The sequence below is a fragment of the Apium graveolens genome, chromosome 7 (genome assembly GCF_009905375.1).
Source record: "Apium graveolens cultivar Ventura chromosome 7, ASM990537v1, whole genome shotgun sequence".
NCBI lineage: Eukaryota > Viridiplantae > Streptophyta > Magnoliopsida > Apiales > Apiaceae > Apium > Apium graveolens.
This window is the reverse complement of record NC_133653.1, coordinates 150123934-150139062: the sequence shown is the minus strand read 5'-3', so window position 1 is coordinate 150139062 and position 15129 is coordinate 150123934. Positions and strand designations below refer to the sequence as shown.

The following is a 15129-nucleotide window of genomic DNA, read 5'->3' as shown; positions in this document are numbered from 1 at the left end:
CCTTCAATTAATATTAATTGATTCCCTTGATCCCTTGATGAACAGACATGTGATGAACTGTAAAAATTCCAAACACATGTGGGAAACTATTGAGGTGATTAATGAAGGCACAGAGGAAGTTAGGGAGAACAAGTTGGAAATCCTAACCTCTGAATATGAACATTTCAAATCAAATCCAGGAGAAGGAATTACTGAAGTGTTTGAGAGGTACAATGCGTTGATCAACAACCTGAACATCAATGGAAAGTATTATTCAATCAAGGAGGTCAACAAAAAGTTCCTTTTAACACTGCCAGCTCATCTTGAACATAGAATCACTGCCATTAGAGAAGCTAGAGATCTGAGTGAGATTTCTTTGGACAGGCTCTATGGAGTGTTAAAAACCTATGAGTTGGAGCAGATTCAACAGAAGGAAGTCTACGGGAAGGATAGAATGGTCAGCACATCTACTGCACTTGTAGCTGAAGGTCAACAACAACAACAATCTCAACAGTTAGAAAGAATGGTACAGTTTTCCAAGGGTGAGGAAAATGAGTTAGTAGCAGAATATGATCCTCCTACTACAAATCAATCAAGTGATGATTTTTATTCCTTGGAAGAGCTGGAGCAATTGGAAGATGAATCAATGGCCCAAATTGTCAAGAGATTCTCCCATGTCAGATTCAGGAGGAATCCCAAGCTTAAGTACAAGTCCAACTACAACAAATTCCAGAAAGGTGGATCTTCATCCTCTAACACCAGCAGTGGTGGGTACAAAACAGGGATGGTTGATCGAAGCACCATTAGATGCTATAACTGCAATGAGTTGGGACACTTTGCCACAGAATGTAGGAAGCCAAAGCAAGTAAGAAAGAACTCTGAAAGGGCTTATCTGGCAAAGGGAAGAAGCTGGGATGATACTGACAGTGAAGATGAAGAAGAAGGAAATCTTGCTCTTATGGCTGTTGATGGAAAAGCTTCATCGTCAAGAATAGAGGTAAAACTTTCTGATGCTGAAATGGTTTATCATCTAAGAGGTAACTTAGATTGTGCACGTCGTGATAATGAACTGTTAAGTTTACAGATCACAGACCTTGAGAAAGAGGTCAATGAATTAAGACTTGTGCACATTAATCAAGACAAATTAAAAGAACAGGTATCTTTTCTAGAGAATAGAGTTGACTGTTATAGAAAACTCGAAACTATTCTCAAAGACAAGATCACCGGTCTTGAGACTAAGGTTAGAGCCTACTTCAATTCTTGTTCGAAGGCTAAAGAGTTCTACAGTAAGCAAGCTGTTAATCAAACATCTGGAATAAGTTATGATTACAATGCTGCTATTGGAGAATTAGGCATAAACTCCCCTCCTCATGTCTGTGCTAAAGGGAGGGAAGTACCACATGTGCTTAAGGGTGTTGATGAACCCCTCTATAAAGCATCAATTGCTAAACCATTTGATGCGACCTCTTCTGTTATTCAAGAAGAAATACGTACTGAGGATCATGCTAATGAGAAGATTGTTTCCAAGTCAAGTGAGTCGAAAGTTCCAGTCAAAGTTGTGAAAGCAACTGAGACTAACTCAGACACACATGAGTTGGATAACAATAATGCCATGTCTACCATGCATAAATTGCCTGCTATTAATCACTCTCATAAAGCATGTGGTGTTGCTAATTGTATATCTTGTGCTTTTAATATGATGTATGCTTATGTTAATGGTAAGCATGTGTCTAATGATAAGACTACTCCTCATCAGCATGTGAATAACAAGAAGCATGATAGGTCTAAGACTGCTAGTCCTTCTAAGGCTAGAAAGGAGACATTTGTGCCTAAGCTTAAACAGAAATTTGTTAAGGCTGTTTACAAGGTCAAATGTTCAGTCATTGAGGATGTTGAGATCGTTAAAATTAAAAATGTTGTTTTTCCTGACAAAGGACAATTCTACAAGTATGCCGGGCCCAACCAAGTTTGGGTTCCGAAGAAGGTCTAATCCATTTGAAGTGCAGGGCAGTATACAGGTGTAACCGGTAGTGTGGATTCTTGACAAGTGGATCATCAAGACATATGACCGGAGATAGAGCCCTGCTATCAAATATGGTTGAGCAAGCTGGCCCCCTGGTTACCTTTGGAGATAACAGCAAAGGTTTATCTGAGGGATATGGCTGTTTGCAAGCTGGGAATGTTATCATTGTAATTTTGTATATTGTGCTAGGTTATTATCAGGAAGCAGTATCTAACATATAGCACCAGTGACGAGACTTGAGAATATTATGACATATCAGGCACCTGCTGCACATTACACTTGGAATTGTACTCTAGTAAGATGTGTACAAGTGTACTCCTGATTGGTGAGTTAAAAGAGGAAGTCAGTGCACCACAGTTCATGGACTTTGCAGCTGCAGATCTATTGGACTATGCAATCTCTTCTTCACAATCTCACTTCAGGTTGGTATGAACTAGTATACTGCTCAAGCAATCGTCAAGGACATGGTATGGCACTCTAACTGTAGTTACAGTTTTATATGAATAAGTAGAGTCGTCATATTTATAACTATCTTATCACTAAGCACAATCATATTGTTTTATATGTGCAGTGATATATTGATTATGCAACATAACAATTAGTATCTAAAGTACTTGACAAGTATCGGTCAATGATATGTTGTTAACATTATGTTGCAGATATTTGTAAGCTTTTGACATGAATGAGAATTACTTAGACTTTACCCTAAGTGATCAATGTTTTATCAAAAACTCATTCATATTGAAAAATAAAAATTAAACTTCTTTCTACATTAGTGATTTCTTATGTCATGTAAAATCTTTTGAAATCACTATTGTAAATCATTTTCTCTCTATTACCATATGTTCTGTGTTACAGGTTCAGTCTCCAATGACTTTCTTTCATTGACAGTCATGAGGTTGAAAACCCACAACGTCTATCCCAGACTGTAAAGACAAACACAAAAACAGAACCAACCAACACTCTCTTACCACTAAATGTAGTATGAATGAGCGTGAGGGAGATAGTGCCTAGTGCACCACATAAGGAAGGTTCTGTAGTCAACCCAGTAGCTCTGTCTCCTACATAGATGAGTAGTATTTAAACCGAGACAACTGCTAGCCCCCATACATCTTCTCAAAAAGATGTAATGGCTGAAAAGGCACAAAAACAGTTACTAGATTCATTCTCTCAACAGGGTGCGTCTATTGAATTTTGCCTGTCGGCCAAGGTATCTGATGTAGTGTCACCACTTCAAACATAATCAATTCTTGATGCACAAGGAGAGGTTACACACACAAAGGATGAGTTGAAGGAAACAAGAGTTTCGACCATTTTAAGGTCAGATTCGATTGTTCAAGGTTCGTTAGTGGACCAATTGCCTTTACAGGTGTTAGGAGAGGATACTGATCCAAAAGCCATATGTCAGTGGTCAGTGTCTACCTCCCCAGGCTTAAATCCCCTGGATGCATCTGCGGATAGTGGATCTGACATAGGTGCAGATCGGCAACTTGTTGACAATGATTCAGATATTACCTGATAAGTCACAATGAAGTGTCTTCACAGACATTAGAAGGGAACTTTGATCTTTATGCTAAAATCGTTGGATCATTGTTTACCTTCCCAGAATTCAAATCTGGAACCCTAAAAGGGAAACTAGCAACTTGTAGATTATGACTCAGATTTATCTGACGAGTTTAACAAGGATGGGGATTTGTGAACTCCCATTGCACCACCTGTGACCTCCTTTAAGGATGGCTAAGTTGATTTTCCTTGCAGGTACAGCTGGATTATGGAGCTATGAGAGAAGAGTGATACACTTGTGAGAATGAGTGTAAACACGAGTGGAGAGAAGAGTGAAACACATATGAGGTACACTAAACAGAATCACACACTCATAGTGAGGTAGAAAGAGAAACTACTTGTTATTTCTTTTCCAACCAAGTGAAATATGAGAACTCCTTCAGACGACGGCATACATTCCTTCTTTAAGGGGGAGATAAAAGCTTAAGAAATAGTTTGGAGGATTCCTCAACTAAGGGGGAGAAATAGCAGGGAGGAAGAAAAAGATCCTAAAAATGTACACTACACCACACCATTGTTGTTTCTAACTACGGATCCTATTGTACGGGAGATGTGGTAAACACAAGGTGATTTCCTAGTAAGGGAAGAAGCAGTTAGGGGAGTACCATTGGTTTTTATCTGCGGATCCTATTGTACGGGAGAGATGGTAAAACGAAGGTGATCTTCTTTAATCAGTTGATTCTCATAGGGGGAGAAGCAAGAGATATGGGCTTCTCAACAGGAAATGTGGTTGTACAAATGAAGATGGAACTACTTGAAGATATGTTCAGTCTAGAAGAACATCTACTTGGAATCTGGAAAATGTTAAATCTCATCCAGAACTTTTCTGCTATTTACTTTGCATGTGTGTTTATATCTTTCTCTTATTTGTTAGTTGAGTTATCCTCTAGGTATTTGTGTGTTATTGTCTAACAAACAAATAGGGGGAGATTGTAAGTCATATGTCATAGCCTATTTGTATATTCGAGGATTCAACTCAACTCAAATAAGAATGTAATAAGTAAATAGTGGATCGACCGTCAGAGAGATCTCGCAAAGTAATATCTGTCAAAGGATTCAGAAACAAGGTTCATCTACAGACTTGAGGAGGTAATTCACTGGAAGAAGTTCAAGAAGTTGATCATGCCTCAGTGATATAAATCAAGATCGTGGATTTAATCAAGTGACAGAGATCTCGTCAGAGTATCATTAATTACAAGGATTTAATCTGAAGAAAATCAAAGCGTCAAAGTCAAGACATGAAGAAATGTCACGGAAGTTAGTCACTCATGAACCAGACAGTACATCGAGTGTCAACGTTGAAGTGGCGGAATTGATTCATAATTCTCAGTGATTTTCAGAAGATATTCAGAAGAATGGATGCTGCTCAAGGATTAGTATTAATTCTCTATTAATTAATTAAGTCATATAATTTAATTAAGAAAATAAATTATATCTGCAAAGATTAATTTATTGATTAATTAAATTAATTGATTAATTAATTCTGAATTAATATCTAGAATTTTCAGAATTTTTAATTGGTTAAAATCTGTTTTAATTCCAAAAAGATAACTGATTGTATTAGTATGACAATCGGTATGACAATCAATAGTCATACCGAAAGTCATGCTAATTCAGTTGATTGTCTTACCAGAATTATTATTAGATTAAAATCACTTATTAATTCAGCAAAAATAATCTGCTTGAACTACTATGACAATCGGTATGACAATTGATTGTCATACCGAAAGTCTTGCTAGTTCATTCTGATTGTCTTGCTAGTTCTAAGGATAGTCCTATCGATTGTCTTGCTGAGCTCAGGATTGTCTTGCCAGGTCAATTCTATTATGTTGATTAAAAAGAAGCAGCAAGCAGCAGTTCACTACAACTAAATCATCCAACACACAAGTCAAAAAAACAAGAACACAGCAGCCGCAGCAAATATTTCATTTTTCATCTGCTTATTTCAAAGATCAATTTCTAGATTGCAAAGTTAAATCCAATCAACTAGAAATCTTTATCTTGTTCTTGTGTAACAATCTAGCGGATCAAAATCCCTAGAACTTAATCTCAAATCGCGTTTAGCATTTGATTCTAATTATTGCAAAAATAGAAAAAGTTCATGTCGAATTTATTCTAGATTTGTGATAATTGATTTGAGATTAATATCTTGTAATCGATACAGTTGTTGTAACACCTTTCAAGTTTAATAATATTTTTATTTAACTTGAATTTTGTTTCACATTTTTTATTCCGCATTTATTCGATTATTCGGTACTGTTTGTATTCAACCCCCCCTTCTACAAACAAATTGGGACCTAACAATAGTGTTAAAGTTTATGATCGAAATTCATTGTTGTTTGAAGTAGTAAATAGAAAGGTTGACCAAAAGGGGGGGGAATAAGCATACCGTTAGGATTCCTGAGTACTTGTGTTCTTGTGGGAAATGGCAAACGTATCGTATTCCATGTTTTTATGTTATAGCATGTTGCGCGTATTTGAAATTGAGTCATGAATCGTTGGTTGACGAAATCTATAGGTTAGACAATGCATCAATGGTTTACAATGGGGTTTTCGAACCCATTCCTAGCAAATGAGATTCTCGTTGGCCGACGGGTATTAATTTCCCAACCGTGATACTTGACAAAGATGTTGAGAAAAAGAAAGGAAGAAGGAAGTCGACGAGATATCAAAATGCGATGGATTTTCAAGCACCCAAGGGAAAAAATGAGTTATATTAGTTATTTGTTTAGTAACAATGTTTCCTAAAAAATTGTATTGACTTTGAAGAATTTTATTACTTATTTTAATGTATTCGTGTGTTTTTTTATTATCAATCTAATTATATATTTTAATTACATGAAATAGCAAGTTTTTATAATATTTTGATGTATTTTAGTAAAAATTTAAAAAAATTCCAGTAGCTGCTGAAAAGAACTGAAGCTACTGAAGTTCAACATGCAAAACGGTTCTTTATATAACGTTTTGAGTAAAACGGCACATCGTGTTCCGTTTTGATACAAAAATATTTCACAAAAACGTTTCTTGAAACCATGTTTTACTTTTTTATTTTTTTTAAAATCAAGCAAACGGTTTATTATTTTAAACGGTGAATTAAGCTCCGTTTAACATAATAATAATTTTTTAAAAACCCAAAACGGTGGACGAAACCACGTTTTACTTCCTTTCCAGTAATATTAACGGTTCACGAAGTTCCGTTTTAACTTTTTTTTTTTAAATGTCAAAACGGAAGATGAACTTCCGTTATGAAGTGACAATTTGGGCTATCTTTTCCGAAAATGACAATTTGGGCCATTTTCTATGTCAAAGTGACATATAAGGCCACCACCCATTATAATTCTATTAGTTAGATTTATTGGAAATTATATTAAATTAGAAAAAGGGGAAATTAAAAGATAATAGTAATAGGGTGGATTGTTAAAAATAAGAGAATATTTGGTTTTAAATAAAAAGAGGCTAAATTATGATTATTAAGGGACTAATAAAAATAATAAAAAAGAAGTGAGATATTGATAATATTATTTTTGAGTTATTAAATTAATGCTTTCTAAATAATAAAATCGAGTCAATTCTCTTAATAAAAGATCCCGACTTTAGGGAGCGGTTGTAATAAATAAGGCGAGACCTAGAATTTATTATAGCATTATGTTCATGACTGATTCATTATTTTTATTTTCTAATAATTAGTGTGGCGAGTGAGGAAAAACCTAATTGGAGGATATAATATTATTTCTGAATTGTGAGCGAATATTAGCGTGGAAATTCATGCAAGTATATTTTGTCTCTGCCTCAATTTATTTTGGATTTGTTTTTGTTTAATAATGATTATTTTGAAATCTTTATCATTTTGTCAATATATTTTGGACTTTTGTCAAATTGTGTCTTAAGTTAATTATTGGTATTTCTAGCAATTTTACCCGGTACTCTACTTTTAAAAATTGTCATTTTCGGAACTTATTTATATTATGTATATGTATATATATATATACTCGACAAGTGATTTCAAACTTCAATATATTTTTGGAGTTAAAAATTTATACAGCTATCCCTGATGACAACATTATTATTATTGTTCTTCCTATTATTATTATTATTATTATTATTATTATTATTATTATTATTATTATTATTATTATTATTATTATCATTACTTTTATTATTATCATTTATTTTTACTATAAGATAATGTTGTTAAATACGTCGAGTTACTTTGAATACAATCGTTGTGTGAAAGTTCCTGCTCATCGAGTTAGATCTATTGCTCGGATCAACTCAAATTTATATATGATATTTCGATACTACTATTATATATTGGTGTATGTATTTTTTTTATATATATAATTAATGGTATTCCAAGCTATCACTATATTTTCATTACAATATTGAAGAGATACTTATGTTTAAACTATTTATATGTATATAGCATGATATTTCAAAATCCCCTTGTTGGTATATTGAAACAGCGTTATTGAACTATTTCTTTTGAAATTGATTTCCCTTAATTATTCGAGGTAATCACCTCTTTCGCCAGTTATCGATATATAGTTCATACCGGTAAGTTCTATATGAACTCCATTATAAAGTGTCGTCCTATGGTTCAGGTCTGGACTATTATTGTTATGAAAGATATCCTCTGTTTTCTTTAAATAGTTCAAATGTGTGAGATTTTTGTGGGGTGAGTTCCTCCTAACTGGTCAACGCGGTTTAATCTGTGGAAGTTGAAAATATTTCGCACAATCGTCAAGACAGAGACAGAGACAGAGCGGTTATTTGGATAATTATATTTTTTTATCAGATTAAATATAGCGGAGGGTTGAGACGTCAACCCCATTTAGGACGACCATATTAATGTATGTTTGCGAGCTATACTACAAGCCGTGATCGGGCAAATGTAAGTTCGTGGGTGAAGGTGTTCGGCGATAGTTGATCGCATTGTTGTGGCACTGAGGTGGAAAACGACCGGTTTCTGATGAATAGTTGAGCGTTTAGCTCGAGGTTTCTATTGTTGTGTGAGTAAATCTGATAAATGATGTATATGTATACTGTTGATGTTTTTGTACTCATCCTCTACTCTTTATATTGAATAGTTTTGGTTATTTTTCTAATTTTATTGTTGAACTGGATATACTTGTTGAGCATATTATGCTCACTCTTGTGTTATATTATTGTTCTTAAATATTAAAGTGTGAGGAAGGTAATGATGAGCATTTAGCCAGGGCTCGAAAAGGGAAGGCACACGCAAGGTGTAACTCGGAGTAGTCAGTACCTAGTATAACTATCGGGTTGACGTAGTCACCCACATAGATAAATTTGAAATACTTGTACTTTGGGTATGTAATAATAAGTTAGAGTATTGGAAGATCGTGTGACTTGTGGGGAATGGAATCTCATTCCTTAATTAAATATATTATATGTGTGGAATTAATTATGCAGGTGTGGAGCATGGTACCGTAACGACCTAAATTCAAGTAAGGTGGGTTTGGGGGCATTATATATAACACATTTCAGCATTATATCACAAGGTTATTGTTAATTTTAAGCTAATAGATATTAAATATACTTTTTATTGAGAAATAATAATAATAATAATATAAAATTTAAAACAGACCAGTTAGCCCGTATATAGGCTTGTACAAACACACCTAATCTCCTCTTATATATAATAGCACAACAAAGGGATAATATTTTGAGATTAAAAAGTCTCATTGAAAAGACTAAACTACCCCTGTTTTTAATATTTATATAAAAGTTGTGTTTTGTAGGAATCAAACACAGGTTGCTTCATTCTTCTATACAACCTCATACCACCACACCATATTATCACATGTGCTTTTTATCATACACATAATATGTAAGTGTGCTAAATGAATATTTTATTTAACTTTAAAGATAGCTACTTGAATTCCGAAAAAAATGATAATTACTTGAATATTTGTACAATTAATTTTAAAGAACTGAATTCTAGATATAAAGTTAGGCATAATACATAAATTAATTATTATTTTATTTATTATTATTTTTTAGTTTGAAAATATATCTCATATATTTTTAACAACTTTTTATTATAAAAAGTAATTAAAATGTATATATAATTTTTAAAGAAAATATTGAAAATATAATCGCCTATATATAAATAATCTAGATTGGTATTAAATATTTAGATAAGTTCGAATTATAATGAGTAAATGAATTTTAGTTTGTTTTGAATTTGAAATCAGAATTTGACCCATTGTTCAAAAAATACTCGAAATTTGACTACATGACTAGCCGAAAAACATTGTCACATTCTACGTTTAGTAAATTTAAATTACAAGTTCGACGAGAATATCTTACCAATAATGTGAATTTTTTTGATATCTTATATTAATATAAATTAATATGTTTGAGGTATTTATAGGATCAAGTCAATTGATTATTTGTATTAAAATTACTAAGTTCACTGATAGCGCAATAGTATTTTGGGACTTGTCCCGATTTAAAAAATATTTAAAATTTGATATGAGATCTCACGAGATTTGTTAAAACTACGATGATATATTAAATCGTTTATTTTTCATTTTTCACTTTAAAAAACTAGCATTTTAAAAAGAATTCTTTTAGATAAACAATATTTATTGATCAAGATAATATTGTACACATATTTTAAATTATTTTAATATTTTGAATTATTCAAATAAAAGTTATATTTATACTATATTGTAGCATTTGATTCAATACATTTTATACTATTTAAAAAATATATATTGTTCAATAATTTGAAAGAATTAAGCAGTTCAACTAATATTTATAAAACTTTATCGAATTGAAAAATATTTAATTTTAGGAAAATAGTATACAATATTATCAAATTATTATATGAAGAAATATTAGAGTTGTAATGAAAGAAACTTAAAAATAGTTTAAATAACAATATAATTACAATTTTTCTTCAAATTCTTGAAAAAAATCATAAACATCAATAATAAGTCTTACAATATATAATTTATTTTTATGTTACATGATTGATACTCGGTCGCGTAAAAAACAGATATGGATTGTTTGTTAGTGATAATGTGAATACCATATATAAATTATTGCAATTTATTTATTACATAATTTTAATTTTTGAATAATTATAAATACATGTTATTTAAGTAATCAATTGCCTCACTAGATATTAATAATGATTATATATATACATAAATCAGATATTTAACATATAAATAATTGAAACCATCGTAATTTTCTAAGAAATGTAACATACAATAATTCACATGCTAATATAGACACATACAACCTAATCTTATTTTGTTAAGAGTAGTGTAAAAAAACTAACATTTTTGCAAACATACATACGTTAAATTTCAAAAACCAACATTTTTCATTAAAAACATTATAATTGCATGCATAAAAAAATTCTAGAAAATGACCCGTGTCTCGCACGGGTTATTATGCTAGTTATCACTTAACCGTTAAACCAGTGTGTATAATACATCACAAGGTTATTGATAATTTTAAGTTAATAGATACTAAATATAATTTTTATTGAAAAATAATAATGATAATAATAATAATATTTAAAATAGATGTACATACATAACTAATTATCAAAAAGAAAAAAAGAAAGAGGAAATTAGTAAGCAGAATTGGGAAATAAGTAAATAGTCGGAGCAGGCAAGTTGCAGTATCCAGTCCGGACAAAAGGTGTAATGATTCCATTCTCTCCTTGACTATAAAAGGCCAATTGTCCCTCCTTTTTTATAGCCAATCACAACTATCCCCCTTATTTCTCTTTCCCTTTATCAACTACCAACATTCTGTTTCTATATATTATTTTCTCCCCCTTTACATAAATACCCAATCTTTATAATCACACCCTCGCAATCATAAATTTGGGTCTGCAACAATGACAGTAGATCACAAAATTCATGGTGAGAATGACAAGTTCCCAGTGGGTATGAGAGTTCTTGCTGTAGATGATGACCCCACTTGTCTTCGACTCTTAGATACTCTCCTCAGACGCTGTCAGTACAATGGTTTGTCTCCTTTTACTTCTTCTGTTGTTGTGCTTCTTTTGTTTTTTGATTTAAGATTATTACTTTTATGTCAATTTATGTAAGACTTACTCAGGTTAAGGGGTTCTTAGATTTGTGTTGTTCTTTGTGGATTTTGGTTTGGTTCCTTTTTAATCTGTCAACGAATTTACTTCCCCCACGAGATTTTTGACATGTGCTTTTTTCTTATTACATATGTGTGTATATTGAAACTTCTTTTTTTGCTGGAATTTACTTTGTTTAATATGTATTTCTATGTATGTAATAGGTATGTGTATACCAGTCAAAACAGTAGGCACTTAAATATGCGTTTTCATGTGAGTGTACCAACCTAAGCAGTTGTTTGTGTTTAATAGTTTTCAGTGTAGTGGATTCATTCTGCTAAATTCTACTACTTCAGAACAAATTGTGCCAGATTGACTTCTATGGAGATCACCCTTACATTGGAGACCTTATTGTCAACCATATTTTTTGTCCTGCCATGTTTAGGTTGTAGAATATATATGGTCTCCAAGGTCTTTCTCTATACATATTAACTCTCTACGAGTATTTAATTGATGTAATTCACGTTTGTTACAGTCTGAATATATTTTTGTTTTTTTTTATTCTGATTCCCCTTTTGTTGCATTACATATAGTATTTCTTTAATCATTTTTTTTGGAATATGGTGTTTTTCACAGTTACAACCACGAGTCAAGCAGTACTTGCATTGCAGATGTTAAGAGAAAACAAGAACAAGTTCGACTTGGTTATCAGTGATGTTCATATGCCTGACATGGATGGCTTCAAGCTGCTTGAGCTAGTGGGACTTGAGATGGACTTGCCTGTCATAAGTAAGCAATGGATAACTCCCAATGCCTAAACTTGTTAATTTTGTCAACCACATTGACATCTTTTTTTGATCTTGTAAAGATGGAGATGTAAGTTGGTCAATATTTAATTTGATAAAGTAGATATAGATGAAAATATACTCAATTTATCCATAACAGTATACATATGCTAATAAAAAAAATAGAACATATGTTTGGCAAAAAATAAACATAAAATCACTGAACTTCGGGTCTTTTCTTTAATGAGCTGTCCACACACAGTCATGCATGCCCATGAAAGCTAATTACTTGACTTAGTTTTGGTTTTAATATATTTGATTCTATGGTTGTAGTGTTGTCCGCATATGGTGATACTGAGCTTGTAATGAAGGGTATCAGTCATGGAGCTTGTGATTATTTGTTGAAACCTATTAGAATTGAAGAGCTAAAGAATATATGGCAACATGTAATTAGAAAAAGGAAGCTTGAACCGAAGGATCAAAAAGTTTCTGATAAGCCTCGTGTTGACTCTGGAGATTCTAGAGATGGGTTACAGGGGATTGGAGATCCTGAGCAAAATGGAAAAACTAATAGAAAAAGGAAGGACCAAAACGAGGATGAAGACGAAGAGCATGATGAGAATGGACACACTGACGACGATCCCTCTATGCAAAAGAAACCTCGGGTGGTTTGGTCAATAGAGCTGCATCGCAAATTTGTTGCAGCTGTGAATCAGCTTGGCCTAGATAGTAAGTTACCTGCCACTCTAGCCACATCACTTTTCTTTCAAAAATTTCTGATTCTTTCCCTGTTTGTTAACATTAAGCACCTTGATTTTCATTTTTTTAAAGTTAAGATTTTACTTTTAGGGGGGCAACTATTTTCTCTGTTATTCTAAATTACACTAAGTTTGCCTTCCTTAAAAAAATTTTTGAATGCAGAGGCTGTGCCGAAAAGAATTTTGGATATGATGAATGTTGAAAATCTTAGTAGGGAGAATGTGGCCAGTCATCTTCAGGCAAAATCACTTTCTATCTTGTCTCAAATACTTACAGTTTTTTTTAGTCAAAACGTACTAACTCATCTTTGGCTGCAGAAATATAGGCTATACCTGAAAAGAATCAGTTGTGTAACAAGCCAGCAAGCTAATATGGCTGCAGCTTTAGGAAATGCGGATTCTTCTTTTTTGCGAATGGCTTCTCTAAATGCACTTGGAAACCTTTCAACCGTGGATAGTTCTGGGCAGTTTCAGAGTGCCGCTTTTAATTCCTTTTCCCCCAGCAGCGTGCTTTGTAGGTTGAACTCTCCTGCAGGTTTGGGAATGCGTAGCCTCTCGTCTCCAGGAGCTGCTCAATTTGGTCATGCTCAGAACTCAAGCAGCCCCATCAATGGTACGCCTGATTTTCACTCGGTTTCTCAATCAAGAAATCAGAATGGAATACTTTACGGCATGCCAATGTCACTTGAGCTACATCAGCTTCCACGTAGCAACAGTGTAAATTATGGAGTCCTCCCAGTTACTGATTCAATGATTTATACCAATTCCATTGGTTCTTTGGATGCAAAGATTAATGGCGCTGGCTTAAGCAACAGTCAGTTTCCCGCTTCAGATGGTTTCCCAGATACGAAAATAAACATTGGCAGCACAAGCAACGGTTATTTCGGTATTCCAAATAATTCCCAGATGGTTGATGGGCCCTTTCTACATCCACAGGGAGTAGGTGGTTTGGTAAATCATTCTCTAGCAACAGAAAACTCCTTGAATTCGGGATTTTCTTTTCAGATGACAGATATTGAAAGACGCGGTAATTGGCCGAATGCTGTTCAGTCATTAGACGACCAATCAAACTTATACGGATTAAATAACTGCTTTAAACATACTAGTCCAAGTAGTCTGAAAGATAACAGCCTTTCAGTGCCCATGCATATTGGAAGTGGTCCTCATGATGCTTCTTCCTTCACATTAGGACCAGCGCTCATGCGGGATAATAACATTGATCTTGTACAATGCCAAGCAGCATCAGCAAGCAGCAACACCCGGAAAAGCTGGGAGGGCAGTAAACAAGATGCAGTTCCGCATCAGACAAATCTTTTAAGCAGCTCAGTGAACTCCTTTGTAGCGCGAGGTGTTTCAAGTTCATTCGACCCAAGGTAGATTATGCATAACATAACTTCCATACAGTTTAGAGCTTCACCATGATCTGACATAGTGTTTGTTCCTTCTGCAGCGTTATGACATCAAACAACCTGCATTGGAGACAACTTTGAAGGTTGAGTACCTGGCTGAGGAAGGCAAGCTACTTCCATAATGGTGTGGACTTCTTGACCAATAGCAAGTTTAACGATGGGACATGTATAATTAAAGATTAAATTTAAAGATTTCTTAATGGCTGCGTATATTTTTCCTTTTTGGATGCTTATATGCTTATGCTTCTTTCAAGTACATATATTTTACCCAACTAATGACCATATTATTGCTGCTGCCTTTAATTTCTTTACTAGCCTACTTTTAAATAAATAGATGAAATTTTGTCACAAACGTACTGATGATATATTCATCTGAATACATAGATGAATTAATTCCCGAATTAATTACGTCCCTTTAAGCTAAAATAATGATTTTAAAATTATGTACTTAAATGATTTTCAAATTATGTACTTTCTCTATGTACTTGGCTCCTGGATATCCCAACATCTTATGAGTTTATGAGTCTTTTTGTAA

The 15129-nt window shown here is 33.3% G+C and overlaps 1 protein-coding gene across 1 annotated transcript; it reads left to right on the top strand.

Moving 5' to 3' along the window:
• The first annotated feature begins 11288 nt into the window (after positions 1–11288).
• LOC141672169 (two-component response regulator ARR12-like) lies at positions 11289–14878 on the top strand. Its single transcript, XM_074478678.1, has 6 exons — positions 11289–11580; positions 12279–12431; positions 12761–13156; positions 13349–13425; positions 13504–14558; positions 14636–14878. The coding sequence occupies exons 1-6, from the start codon at positions 11451–11453 to the stop codon at positions 14673–14675; spliced, it is 1851 nt and encodes a 616-aa protein (XP_074334779.1). The 5' UTR covers positions 11289–11450; the 3' UTR covers positions 14676–14878.
• Positions 14879–15129: the final 251 nt, after the last annotated feature.

Coding starts and splice junctions, on each gene's coding strand:
- LOC141672169 (XM_074478678.1), top strand. CDS start 11,451: ATGACAGTAGATCACAAAATTCATGGTGAGAATGACAAGTTCCCAGTG. Junction 13,157..13,348: donor GAATCAGCTTGGCCTAGATA/GTAAGTTACCTG, acceptor TTTTGAATGCAG/AGGCTGTGCCGAAAAGAATT. Junction 14,559..14,635: donor TCAAGTTCATTCGACCCAAG/GTAGATTATGCA, acceptor TTCCTTCTGCAG/CGTTATGACATCAAACAACC.